The sequence below is a fragment of the Phalacrocorax aristotelis genome, chromosome 12, assembly GCF_949628215.1.
Source record: "Phalacrocorax aristotelis chromosome 12, bGulAri2.1, whole genome shotgun sequence".
Classification (NCBI taxonomy): domain Eukaryota; kingdom Metazoa; phylum Chordata; class Aves; order Suliformes; family Phalacrocoracidae; genus Phalacrocorax; species Phalacrocorax aristotelis.
The window spans coordinates 14,178,675-14,193,552 of NC_134287.1; the positions used below are offsets into that span (position 1 = coordinate 14,178,675).

The window sequence follows — 14,878 nt, forward strand, 5'->3', positions numbered from 1 at the left end:
ACGCAACATCATCTCTCAGCCATCTAATCATTGTGGTAATTAAAACATAGCTGTAAAGATCTAAATCAGAAAGAGTTATTAATTTAATAACCATGCCTGTTATGAAGAAATCTTTAAAGTGGAAATCAAAAGTAAATAATCTTAACTCAGAGCTTTGCATGGCATCAGAAATACAGACCAACTTCCAGGATGAAGCATGTTTTTCCTCCAACACACATACTCTGGCAAAAATGTGCTTCTCCCCAAGGCCTTACATTCCATACCCATGCAAAGGAGTACATAGCTGTCATCAACATTTCTTTGATACAATCTCCTTTAAATCTCTCTGTTCTTCCATGGTTATATAAGGACAACAGACAGGAATTACAAGCGTGTATATTGAAAGAACTGTGCAAAGGCCAGTGGGCAGAAATATGCACAATATTATGAAAAGTTTGTATTACAGAGATAAGGAAACTGAGGCAAGAAATACCTTTAAAAATGAAGCATAAGATCATGCATACGTTCATGGTACGAAGAAGAATAAAGGCTATGTATAATTACCAGTTATGTGCCCTTTAATCACAAGACAATTTGAAGCTAGAAGATCAGGATTTAATTATTTTCTTTATGCACTAAACTTCAATATTATTTAATCGCCATAATAAACTGGGCAAGATATTATGCTTTTAAATAAGACCACAATTATTATGGAATGATATACCTATTAAGATAATGTCTCAGAAGCAAACCTGCTGATTCTGGTCTAACTATTACAATAATATACAACAGCAGCAGGGTAAAACGTATGCAGAATTTCTGGTAGTAAATACCCAGCTATACATTTTAAACTGAGAGATCATTAACTCTCATGGAGCTGGTGACACAGTGAATGCAAAGTATCCAAACAAAGGAGTGACATTTTTCATTTGGGTATAGAACATCTCCCTTTCAGCAAGTTTCCATAAAGCTTTTTAAAGACTGCTTTTGTTACTTTCCATCAAAGCCTTTTACATTCTTGTTTTCCTAATCCTGGTAACTGCACAGGTTACAGCAAACCACCATTTCATTACAGATTAACAGCAGCAGCCATAAAACCTTTGCTCCACATGAAACATATTGTACACAATGCTTTGTAGCATAAGTCTCCACAAAAACAACCGAGAGCTAATCAAAAACTTGCAATATGAACAAAAAAAAGCGCACGTTGTGATGTGTGTTCCCACATTTTCACACTAGTAATTTATGTGTTACTGTAAATAAACAAATTTCCATAATCTGCTATGGTTGCCTAGATGCTGAGTTAATGACTACTGTAAAAGGTAGTCACAGGAATCTAAGACTGGGAAGGCATCCCAGAAAGTAACGTGCTGAATCCATGACCCACTTTCATGTATTTTTACTCCATCGCTATCTGCTGTCATCTCACTGCTTTTTGGGAAATGGAATCACACTCTGCAGCCAACTTACTGTTTTACCATGCACAGGTGAACTACCATATCTCAAACCCTGAGCCTGCCAAGGAAAGCTTGGTTCTTCAGGCTTTATGAGGTCTTTTAAAATCTGGTGTATCACAGAAGTCTACACTAGTCAATTTGAAATACACTGTGTAGTCAGCTGAAAAGATAGAGCTCAGTTCCAGAAGAGTAAACCAGTGGAAATACAGAGTGATTACTTCAGATTAAAAAAAAAGAAGTCTGGGTAGAGACCCTGTTTACAGTAAAACTTCTACTCGCTGCAACAGGCTCAATGCTCTATCACCAGGAGATCTAAGGGGCTGCTCTAATACCTAAAGTTGCACAGGTCATTTTGTGCTCTGGGCAATTTCTTCAAACTTTTACAGGTGTCATTTTATAACACAAGTTCCAGCATTTCACACCGACCTCATTTTAACTGTCTTTTTATTGAAGTATCAGGTAGGGTGCCTGCTCCATTTTGAAGCATCTATCACATCAGAAAAAATACTTTTCTTAATTTACGACAGCTTGTTTACTGAAAGCTGTTATAGACATCCAATACTTTCAACAGGCAGAATACTGGAAACAAAGGACATGCAGGTAAAATGCTGCTTCTCTCAAAATTTATGCAGCAAAAGTCACCGCTGAGAAAAGACGATCTCAGTGCTAACCGGATTGCTGCTAGCAGGGCAGAAGTTATAGGACATGAAGAATCTCCGTAACTGACAGCTTCTGGAAACCTTATCACTACATTAAGGGTCAGCCTCGGTAGCAGAAAATTTATTTACAGATCTCATTTCGTATCACTTCATCTATTTAAATTAGAAGCTAAACCACCTATTCATGAGCTCCCTTTCCCACCCCGCTAACTGCTGGTGGATCTGTAACTAAAATGTCTGGACCCGCTAGATGGTGCTATGTGGAAACATTTTTCATCACTAATTTCCAGAAAAACAAGATTGGGATTTAAATGAACAGGAGAGATTATGAATGAGAAACTTTTCAAAGCATTTCCCTTCCATTCCATGCTGTGTTTTCTCACTTTCTATGGCTACAATATATAGAATCATCATAGAATATCCTGAGCTGGAAGGGACCCATCAATTCCAACTCCTGTCCCTGCACAGGACAACTCCAAATTCACACCATGTCTCTGAGGGTGTTGTCCAAGTGCTTCTTGAATAGTGTCAGGCTTGGTGCCGTGATGCCTCCCTGGGGAGCCTGTTCCAGGGCCCCACCTCCCTCTGGGTGAAGAACCTTTTCCTAATATCCAGCCTAACCCTCCCCTGGCACATCTCCCTGCCATTCCCTCGGGTCCCGGCGTTGGTCACCAGAGAGCAGAGATCCGCGCCTGCCCTTCCTCCTGCCTTGTGAGGGAGCTGCAGATCGCCATGAGGGCTGCCCTCGGCCTCCTCTGCTCCAGGCTGTATAAACCAAATGACTTCAGCTGCTCTTTGTATGGTTTCCCCTCTAAATCCTTCACCAGCTTCATGGCCCTTCTCTGGACACTCTCTAGTAGCTTTATATCCTTAATGTCCTGCGGTGCCCAACCCTGCACCCAGCACTCGAGGTGAGGCTGCAGCAGCACGGAGCAGAGCAGGACAATCCCCTCCCTCACCCAGCTGCGATGCAGGGCTCGATGCACCCCAGGGCACGGTTGGCCCCCTTGGCTGCCAGGGCACACTGTTGGCTCACGTTTAACTTGCTATTGACCAGAATCCCCAGACCACTCTCTGCAGAGCTGCTCCCCAGCCCCTCGATCCCCAGCCTGCCTGTACTGCCAGGGTTGCTGTGCCCCAGGTGTAAAATCCGGCACTTGCTCTTGCTAAACTTCATATGATTGGTGATGGCCCAGCTCTCCAGTCTGTCCTGATCCCCCTGCAGGGCCTCTCTGCCCTCGAGAGTGCCAACAGCATTTAATTTTCTTGTAGCATATTCCCTGTAATTAAGGTTTGTCTCCACTACTGGATTAACTTTGGGGACTCTTGCACATCTCCCTTAATCTTTCTATCTTTCTTAACAGAGTTTGGCAAATTTTTTTACGTTTTTTTTTTTAAACTCATGGGGAAGGGCATTTCTAGTGTACAACCTTAAACTTAGGTTGCCCTTTTATTTAACACCACCACATACACACATTTGGCAAAGAGAATGCAGGTTAAATCACTCAAAGTCTGCAAACCCCTACCATGACTAAACATGTCACCTCCTTTGCTTTTTAAAGATGATGGTGACTGATGTATGAGGTACCAAGATTGAGGAGCCACTCGACTACCACAACACAAACACAAAGCAAGAGAGCACTCCACCCTGATGGGCTTGTGTTCTCATTAGGGCAAGGGAAGGGAAGAGAAACAGGTACAGAGAGGTGAGGTAACTTGCCCAAGGTGACAGAAGTCAGCAGTAGCACTGGGTGGAAAACCCAGATCCTCTGAAAAGGTGAGTCCTGCTGTTTCCAGAACAAATTCCTGTAGTCACCAGAAATTAACTGGATTTAATGCTGGTGAAAATACAGGGTAAGAAAATCCCAAAGGCTTTTGCTTAACCCCAGAGCAAGCATAACAGCAGACAGCTTCCGCCTTACTGCTTTATCAGCTTCCAACATACTGCTTTGTCAGTGAGAAGCTTCCCCTTAAGGATTAACAAATAGTTCACCTCCTCTGGGTGAGATTAGTTCCCCCTCTGTGACTAACAGAGACTTGTGTTTGTAGAGGGTTTTGTGGAATGGGTCAGGCCTGTTGGAACTGGTCAGAGGTCACCAGTGGTTTTGTCAGCTGGATTAACTACCAACATAAATTTGAGGGGGGAAATCCTGTAATATTCTGACCTGTTACCTTCTTATCTTATTCCTGAGCTGAAGAGCCTCCTGAATTTCCAACCCATGTTATAATTTAAAAGAATAACCCTATAAAACATTAAAGAACGAAGTAGAAAAACTGAGGCAGCTCTGATCTGTTGCTAAGAGAGCAGATTATCAGTCACTGATCTGGGCATCTTCAGACCACTGGTGCCTGAATGATTTACTGTACTTCCTCTTTCCTCAGCTCATCATCATACTATTTCAGTTACAGTCAGTAAAGCCACTGAGATTGCAAGGAATTAAATCTATTTCCATGTCCATTTAAATATGCATTCTGCAAGTCTGATTTACAGTCAGAGGGTATTACATGATAAAACCTGCTTCACGATCTGCACTGGAACCATGTAAATTGCAGCTATGAAGTTCACCTGAGGAAACTGGGGGACCCTACAGCCTGGAAGATATCATTAAATACAAGTTTAAGAGAATTAGATTTTTTCACTATCATTGTAGAATACAAGAATCCTTACTAAATGTCAGCAGTTTGAAATGTGAGGCAGCTATTTCCATAACATGACTAACCTGCTTTTGCAGATAGAAGAGCACTTCATCCTGACCTAGTTCAGATTTTATCCAGTATGCCTGGCAATGTGCTCTAGAAATATATTTCCCTTAAATATGTGTGAGAAAAAGCATCTCACTGCTCTTAATCCTGCTGCCACGGAACATCACGGTTTTTTTCGTATTCTGTTGTGAATATTGGTACTGTAGAGCACACCAGCTTTTGCCTCACATTCTGGGCTTTGCTGTACCCAAAGACTAGGATATCCAAATGGGTTATGAGAATGCACATGCAGACGGGCCGCAAACCGCCCTCCTGCTGTTCCTCTGCCAGTGGCTGGTGTTAACGTAGGTGTTTAATTGTGTGTTTAATTGTGCAGTTTCTCACATGAGGCGTCATGATGATTGTTCCCATTAAACTCAGATCAAACAGACAAAAAGCGCTTGGAACAGCAGCAGCAACAATACCAAGGAGTGTCAATAAGAAACTTTCAAAAGATGATAGAAGCGAAGCAGGCTTTGAATAAAGCTCATAGCAGAATGAGTTGCTTGTCCATTCATTACCTCTCCAAGACTCTGTCTCTCCTGTCTGTCCTCGTAGGCAGAAGTGTAGAATGGCTCATAAGTAATTAGGTCGGGACGTTCAATGTCATAAATGGCCTTGACTTTGGGAATGGCTGCTAAATCCTTGTAATCAAGGATCTCATTGTCTACTTTTGCCTGAAGGTCAAAGACAGAAGATAAATTAACTTACACAAATGCACCAGCAATTTCTGTTTTACACAACGTATGATTTTTGTGTATTTGTTGTCACACTATTGCTATGGAAAACCCTTTTTGGCACTTCACATGCAAAGTCATTGCTTCTTGTTCTTCTCCAATAGGCCTCCTCTGCAAAAGCACACAGTATTTTCTCAGTTTAGGAAAGAAAGAACATGGCATATATAGATCCAATACAAAAGTTTCTTATCCCCAGCAGTGAGCTGGAATCTTCAGCTCTGCAAATGACTCATGTCGTGGCCTGTGGCCTCAGGCAAGTATTTTCACCTTTCTGCTCTTGTTTTCCCATATGTAAAGACGTGCGATAACATCAACTTAGTTTGCAGATTACAGAGATTATGAGAGGATTCCATGCAGAAGACCACAGACAGAAAGCCAACTTATAACTGTGCACATGAAAGGAAATACAACTTATTACAAGGAAATAGAAGGGCAAGGACTATACCCATGCTTCTGACTAAGGCGTGTGTTTGTTGCTTACTAACTGCATACTATGTAGTACTAACATTTCCATTAAAACTGCAAGAAACTCTTGACAAGTTAAAAAATGGAAGTAGGAAATCAGTCCCAAAGACAGTTGCAGAAGGAGCTAGAGAAGCCTTATATACAGTTTAGATAGCTAATATCTTTCCTTACTTAAAAGATTTTTTTAAAAAAAATCATCATATACTCTTACCTACCTTACAGAAATATATTTGATGATTAAAACTGAAAGAGAATATGCAAATTGGTTTTCAACTTTTCTGCTAGGTGTTTTATTTAATCATAGTAGGCTGCACAAGGAAATAGGCTGATCTGTTTCTACTCACATTCAGTTGTGTTCTTCCTGAGTACTAGCACCTAGTATTTTCAGATTTAAGTGCATTTGCCTTCCCAAGTTCTCCTAACAACCACTGGTCCTGATGGTCCTTAAGCAATGCCATAAATTAAAAACAATACAAAACATTTTTTGATAGAGAAGCAAGGCTTGAAATTCACTTTCTAAAAATAGCCTCAAATCTGTGTAGTTTGACTCACCAGATATTTTAAGGATTAAATCAGCTTAAGGTATTTTGTTATATGTAGGTATATTAGTGTATGTTATTTCTGTAATATTTTTACCACAGTCTGTTAATGACCTGGAAAAGGCCTACCGTGTTCTTGAGATTCTGTAGTTATAAAAACTACATGGCGAGAATTTTAACAATTTAACCACTAGAACAAAGGCATTGGCATCAGTATAAAAGTGATTTATTTCAGCATGGAGTATTTCACATGCAAGCAAGGGATCAGCAGCTTATTCATCAGAAGGAATACTTACATAGATAGTGTGGCCTGGAGAGCCAGGTATACTGGAACCTGGTCTGGAATAAATACTCTCAGATGATGTTCTCGTAGGCTGAAAAACAAAAAAGTAACTTTTCAGAGCAACCTGAAGCCATTAACACTGGTAATTTGGGTTTTACAGGAAGACACCTTGAAATTAACTGGCTTTAGGAAAAAAATGACAATACAAATGCAAGCAGTCTGGCAAATTTCACAGTCTTGTGAGGCAAGTGTGCTTTTTCTTTTTTTTTTGGTAGGGGAAGGAGTGCTGTGAGAGAGGAAAGAGGTTTTCTAAATCATACAGTGTAAAAGACTGACAACAATTATAAACAAAATCAAACAACACCTGCCAGAGACACTGCAACGAGCCATACAAAGTACAATCCAGGATAGTCCTGCTGGTCATTTTATCAAAACGTTAGTTCACAAACAGCTAGAAGTATCAGCAGTTCAGCAGACAAAACTGTGAGAGGAGCACAGCACACACGTTATCACTTTCCAGATGTTCCATCACTGGATTTCCATTATGAATACAGAACTGAATTCAGTCCTTCTAAGTAGAAGGACCAGAAATCCTTGGCTTGGAGCTGTTCCCTACATCTGCAGCACAATCTAGGGCTGCAACATTAAAGCTAAACTGTTGATTGAGATGTCATGATCTCCCACACTGCAAAAGTCCTGATGATTACGGACGATGTCCTGCAAACTGAAATTCATGAGAACCCTACAGAGTGAGTGCTGTTACACGTTTTTCCAACACTTCATCAGGATGGAACAAACACTGATTCCCTGGGAGAAGTTTTGTGAGAGGAGACAAAATAACTTATCACTGAGATGTGGTGATCCTGAAAACTTGATGAATTTGAGAAACATCTATTCAATCAAAAGTCACCCAGGATATTGTGGCAACTACTCCCAAATTTGGCATGCAGCAGACACAAATGTAGTCAACAATATCCCACTTGCAACTGAGAAACCACGAACAACTTTTGCTCCCTAATTGATTGCAAAGAACCAAATCCCATCACAAAGCAATGCATCAGCAGATTACTCTGATGATACTAGTGCAGTGGCCTACTTCAGAGTCACTGAAAATTAAATACTGGTAAATATCATTACCTCATCAGCTTGTGACATTGAACTAAGGGACCTTCAGGCACACACTGAAGAGAAACAAGGCTTGACAGTGTGGCTCAGTGATTTGTCTTAGGAAATATCTGGAGTGAACAGAACTACGCTAGTGGACCTTTCTTATCTCAGCATACATTTCCTCAAAGGATCCTTCAACAGACCTCAGAGTCTTTCTACTTTTTATTTCATAGCCAGGAAAGTTATTGGAACCATCCGTATAGAAAATGCTGAAGGCTAGTTGTGGACCATACAACAGGCTTCCTCTGTGGAAATGAAATCACTGCATTCAGGGAGGGTCAGAGGAATAAAAAGCTTTGAACATATTCCACCAAAAAACATGAAGATTCAGATCAAACAGAGAGCAGATGCAGCCATGGACTGACACAGTCACAAATCCTCTACAGAGCGTGTCTGAGAACACTTTCTCAGCTGGTCCTTTATGCGTTTCTCTCCTTTTGTCTCTGTAGCTGCAAATTCCTACATCCCAGAAGGGAACAGACATTTCTCAGCTGCCCTTAAGATCCTCCCATGAAGCAATCAAAGAAAAAAAAAATCCACAGCAACAACCGCTTGTTTCATGGAAATGTTACAAGAATTAATCTGGAAAATCTGGCTGTTGTTGAGAAACACTTTATTTCCCCTTCCATTCTACCATTTCACACCACTGTCTGTCTGAGTGGAGACACATGTAATATGTTGATGCAGTTGCTATGGAAAACAATTGTTTTCATAACAACATAGGGGAAAAATATTAAGTAGTTGAGGTACTCTTAGGAGTGTCTCTGTTACCTTTGGTTTTTTGGCAGACACACTTTTAAGAATTTTGTCTGCTCAATTCTCCCTTTTGTAGGAAAACAAGTGTTAGAGGCAGTTATGGCTTCTTCCACCTGGCAGGCCCTCTGGGTTGCTCTTTGCTCTGGATCTTTTATAATCACTTCAGAAAACAAGAAATTCTCAGCCCTCGGTGTCTCTCTTCAGTCCCATCTCCTAGTGTCACTACTAAAAACCTTTTCCATAAAGGAAAATTCACTTGTATATATCACTTCAGTGAATTTATTTAAGTTAGGCACCTTAGAACATAGTTTCAGCCACATCCTGCTAACAACTTTCTTAGGTGCTTTTAACCCTGGAGTACAGGAGCAGCTGTCAGATAGACTGGCAAGTTGTAGCACCTGTTCTTCATTTCCTCACTGTGTTTCTGCTCCAAGTTCCTCATTACCATCCCATTAACATGGCCATAAGCCAGATATGACACCCTTTAAAACCAGTCCTCTATCTTCTGTAATTCTTCCTGCATACTTCAATTTTACCTCCTGTCTTTTGCAAAGTTGCACATTCCCTGGGCAGGATGCCATCCTGCCAGCCACTGCCTGAGCACACACCATTCCTTTCCTGAGGAGCTTAATATCCAAGCAGACCTGGAACTCTGTGGCTCCTCTATTTGCCCCCAGTCCTGTATCTTGCTTAAGTTTATGACATGCCCCTGAAGACAGTGCATGAAAGGAGGACTTCTATATCTACTCATCCCTCCTTCTTCACTTTGCCCTACTTCTTGTTTTGAATTGCACAGGCTGTTTCCTTTGCAGATGGATAACTATTTCCTACTCTGCTGCTCCCATATGGTCTGGAATCCTTCACAGCTTTGCACTTTCCCCTAAAGACAATTGCATGGCACTTAAAAACATTTGTGCTGCTTGCCTTAACAAACATACACTAAAGATTCCTTGATATGAGCTGCTCCTCTGGCATACTTTTAGTTGCTATGGTTGGCTCCTTTCCTAGGAGAACTATAATAGCTCCTGACTGAAAATCTGTGACGGGGTATGGCTTTTATTAGATTGCATCTTGTATCTTCATTAGCAGTCGAGAATCCCTGACCCTGTATATCACTATTGTGTCTTTGTATCTTAAACAAGTGGCAAGAGACACACTGGAGGTCAAGTTCTCTATTGCTCTAACTGCAATGAGATGTAAATTCCACCTTAGAGGAGAGCTGATCAGAGTACAGGTAAAACAGAAGTAGCTATCACTGATTTAACCTTTAACCTTCAGTTGAGATATCATGTGGGCATCTCTTGCAAACATTACTGGAAGAAGACAGGTAAACGAATTAGATGAAGCATCTTTTAATATGAATGTATTGATTTTGAGGTATTCCTTCCATTTCCCACTTTCTATTTCCTACACTCCCAGCAACAAAACAAGTTAAGGCGCCTTACTACTTCTACAAGCAGATCTGGAACACTCTTTATATGATTGTTCTTGTTATTGAAGGTTTCAAATAGAGCCTTTTGTAATGCCACCTTTGTGCAGAGAAGTTTAAAGCAAATTTTTGTGAAGAACTACAACTAATCTTTTTTCTTTCCTTGTGGTGCATGGTCTTTCTCCACATTTTCTGGCAGTAGAAATGTTATCTCTTTTTTCTTTCCTCTTCCACCAAATCAGATATATCAATATGGGATGTCTGTACCAGGTACAGGAAGTCTATGAAGTATAGGAAAAAAAAAATCGATAGAAATTCAGTCAATAGAAATTAACCCATGTCATTAAAGGAGCCAAAGGAAAGAACCAGATCACAAAGCATCTGAAGTATCTGCGAGACTTCTCAGTATTCCCCACATTATCACAGGCTTCTTATTTTAAAGTTTTTGTTCTTCCTTCCATTCATCTTCAGTGCAGAAGTTTTTTACCAACCTCATTTGCAGATTGGCAGAGGTAACACCAACTGTCATGCTCACCCTATTAGGTTCACAGTGAATGTCAATGCTCAATTATTGCGTCACCCATGCATACGCCCCAAACTGATTAACTTGTTATTTTAATATTAGATTGAAAAGCTTAAGATGTTCATCTGCATTTACCTTTGTCATGTCATCATGCACGGCACATCATCTAAATAAATAATGTCTTAAAAAAAAATCCACTCTAGAGCCATTCACATCATCCAGATGCTGCTACAATGTGGTGGCTCTGGCTTTCTCAAGTACAGATGTTCAGAATCATGCTCTACAAGAACTTTCAAGTGCAGGCAACCAAATCAAAACTGATCCCAAGAACATCTGGCCAAACAGATGCAATATTGTTTAACAAAGGCATTGTCAGCATTGTTTACAGTACCTGCCTTAGCTTTTTGATAGAGTTCATTATGCAAGGCGGTGATAATAGCTGCAGAAGAACGAATATGTTTATACTTAATAACATTTAACATTATAGCTTAAGCAAATTCTCTAAAAGTAAGAAGCTACTTTAAGTGAGGCATGTTTATAAATAACCTAATAGAAGATCAGGATGCAATTTATTCTACTAGGCAGACACAACTTTGCAATAGCAAGGAATTTGGCTTTCACAGTACAACGCTTGCTACTCTGACTACCTGATTCACCAATTGCAAGGTTTTACAGTTATTTAGGACTTGGAACCAGGGTTCATTAAACACAGGCTTCCCATGGATTGCAGTAATTTTCAGTCGCCATGTACAACATCAATAAAGCACCTCAGTGTTACAGCATTCATTGTGCCTGTCTGCTGGTTTAACTGTACGCTTCTCCTTCCAAGAGTCTTTCCTTCAAATGTATGCATTCATTATTTCTCTGCTGAAAAATCTACATGATGTATGCATCAAGAGAAAACTAGTGAGCAGGTTTAGTTCAAGCTCACGCAGACACATAGATTAATAGGTTACAACTACTTTTTCTTCCCTTTATAGGCGCAAAGGCCAGAGAGGAGAATGTATTTTCAGCACATAATCATTGAAGGCACATTGCTACCAAACAACCTCTTTTACAAGACTACTCATGCAAGCATAGCCTTCACCAAGAGTAGGTTAAGTAGAAAACAGAGAAATAAAATGGGAAGCCCAGCACGTACTGAATTCAACAGCAAACTTCTCAGACAATTTGCAGGATATCACCCTACAACCTAAATTTTCAACCTACAATCTGCATGTAAATTCAAGCCTTTGGCCCATCTTTATAGCAATAGCAATGCCAGTACCTTTGTGCCTGCTCTGCAGAAGAACAGTTGAAGCCAAAATCTGCCTTGAATTACCCTTTGTATAACTGGCAGGTAAATCTAATCAGAATTTAATGCTGACTAAATTTACACAAGAGGATATTCATCTGACCCTAAGCGATGTATCCTACATCGTCTACAATGCAAGAAGAACATACCTTTATTTTGACATGGACTGCTCCTATTTTGCCGTGCATATTTTTCTAATACATTGGATAGGATTTATTTTTTTAATCCTAAGGCTCCTGGATTTCAACACTGGAAACTCCAGGTCGTGCATGCTAAGCTGAATGCACAGAATCACAGAATGGCATGGGTTGGAAGGGACCACTGGAGATCACCCTGTCCAACCCCCCTGCTTGAGCAGGCACACCCAGAGCAGGGGGCACAGGACTGCATCGAGGTGGGTTTTAGTTATTTCCAGAGAAGGTAGTATTAAAAGTGGCAAAAAGCCACTACACTGGCCTAAAAGATGAGTGAAATGGTCCTGCAGTTTGCTGTTCTCAGACTCCAGCATTGGATTCCATAAAGCCTAGGACTGCAGAGACATTGCCCTCCTCATGAGCACTGTCAACACATCTTTATAGCTGTATTTTCATGAAAATATTTCTGTAGCTAACAGAGAGAGCAGTGTTCAAGAGTGGCTAATGCATTGCAACATCCTAAGTTAACTGACTAAACTTCTGTGCAGGACAAAGGATTCAGGGCTTGTATTAACACCCACTGAATCACAGCATTGGATTCAGCCATGTAACACTATCCTGCAGACTGCACCTAACACAAATATCCTGCCCTGGCTGATGACATCACTACATCTACTTTGCAACTAGAGATGTGAAGGCAGCACAAGCAGGCACAATGGAAGTCCAGTGGCATGGACTCTATCAGCCTGTCTGCCTCCTGCTAGCCTGCACTAAATCCATACCTGTCCATTCTTACTTCATTATCAGGTGAAAGCTACCTCAGGTGTGCCTGCATGCAGTACAGCCACACATTCCCCCACAGAAGACACAACTAATAAATAAGCATTGCCCTGAAGGAAGAGAAATGGAAGTGGGGGGGTGGTTGTAGGTTCAAAGTGAACTCAAGTAAGTCTGAAAGTAGAAAGTCCAGAATCAAGAGGACAGGGAGGACCTCCAAACCGGAACATGGCTATGTCCTGGATTAGAGAGAGACAAATGCTCTCGGGCAGCATACAGAACACGTCTAAACTTAGAATTTTGTAAATAATTTCTCAGCTAAAGGTATTCATATGTATTTGGTCAATAGATATAAAAAAGTAACTAATTTAACTGATGGCATTTTTTCCCTAAAAAGCATGAGCCATTGTTCATGAAAAAATACTTCATTTTAACCATCACTTTGAAGTCAAATGATTTCACAATTTTCATTTGCTCCATATTTGCACTTTAATTATTTGTTTTAGATTAAAAACTTTCTATAACACTGGAAGAACAATACTACAGCCCCAGAAAGCTCATCTGGATCTAAAAAAAAAAAAATGTTAAGCATTTCATTAAACAAAAAATGTGAGAATTAACAAACAACACTGCACCACATGATGCAAAATACAGTGTCAGTGCCCAGGGTGGCAAGTGATAGCAGGAAAGCTGTGTGGCAGAAGTAGTAGCAAGCGCAGCAAACGACAATAATGAAGAATCTTCTCAGTAAAGAAGACCATTATAAACACTATGAAAAACACAACAGCAAACCTCTGCAGAGCGTGGCCTGCGCAGAACCAGACTCTTTGGGTAAAAGAACTCAGATGAGGAATGCTGTCATGAAACACAAAAGGGAAAAAAGAGTGAAAAGGGAAGCAGTTTCCCCAGCTCAGTGGTTAAGCTCTTTTTTTCAATCAAGTTACTAATCCCTACTTTCTAGATAATAATCTGTGAGTTATAATACCTATGTTACTTAATCCCTGCAGAATCATGAACAACTAGACAGTTGTAAAAAAATCCTAAGCAATGTATATTTTTTAACATATATATGGTTGCTTTATTTTCTGCTTGTTTTGGCTTTTTAATCCTCCACAAAATCCAGTGGGAGGAAGATCTAAAGCAACCATTGTTTTTATGAAGTCCCTCTCAAGATCTTGACCACCTAGAGTGCTGATTAGTTTATACCACAATTCACTTACTGAGAGAAAACAGAACTTGCTGAAAACTTCTGAAGCGACTTCAGTGATAAAAGGGCTTTTTGTTTTGTTTTGCTCTATAGGGGCAGGAAACCCAGCAGAGCAAAGAGGCCATGTCACTGGCTTTTTGCAGAACCGCCAGAAAATCTAGGCCTGACCCTGAAAGTGGCTATATCATATATTTGTCAATTCACAAACCAGATTCCGATTCTCACATGAGGTCTAAATGGATGTCATCAAGAAACGGGAAGTCAAAACACAGTTCATAATTTAATGATAAGTTCAAAGAGCACATAGTTTCCCCAGTTTAATTTTTTTCTGTACCTACCTTTTGCTACTCTCTTCATTTGAGTCAGCAGAATTAAATATGTGTTGAAGTCATCAAAGTGAACTCAAACCGATTTTAAAATAAGTGTCTAACTTTGCGCCGGAGTAGATGGGGACTATCTGTGATGTACAGGTGAAGCTAAAAATTCTCCATCTCTCCAACTAGCTTCAGTACAGCGCATTTGTCAACGTCTTTTAAAGACATAATAAACCTCTGCATATAATTTCTCATCTGGGAACAAGGTGATCTTGGATAGCTGTGCCATAATATTTCTCAGATGTTCCCTTAATATGCATTCTTTTGCTGCATTTTCCTGCAAGAATTCTCTTAGACAAAGTCTTGCAGGTGAATGATTTCATTTATTTCACTCACTTCAATTAAAATTAGCTGAG

At 40.2% G+C, this 14,878-nt stretch overlaps 1 protein-coding gene across 2 annotated transcripts in view; it reads right to left on the reverse strand.

Moving 5' to 3' along the window:
• ABLIM1 (actin binding LIM protein 1) overlaps window positions 1–14,878 on the reverse strand; it is a 221,427-nt gene that overhangs the window by 35,381 nt on the left and 171,168 nt on the right. For both annotated transcript variants that reach the window (XR_012662910.1, XM_075108029.1), the window contains 2 exons: window positions 6,875–6,952; window positions 5,359–5,514 (listed from right to left, as the gene is read on the reverse strand). Coding sequence is in view for 1 of the 2 variants with exons in the window: in XM_075108029.1 (XP_074964130.1) it covers window positions 5,359–5,514; window positions 6,875–6,952 (234 nt within the window). In the remaining variant the exon portion in view is untranslated. The remainder of the gene's footprint in view (window positions 1–5,358; window positions 5,515–6,874; window positions 6,953–14,878) is intronic.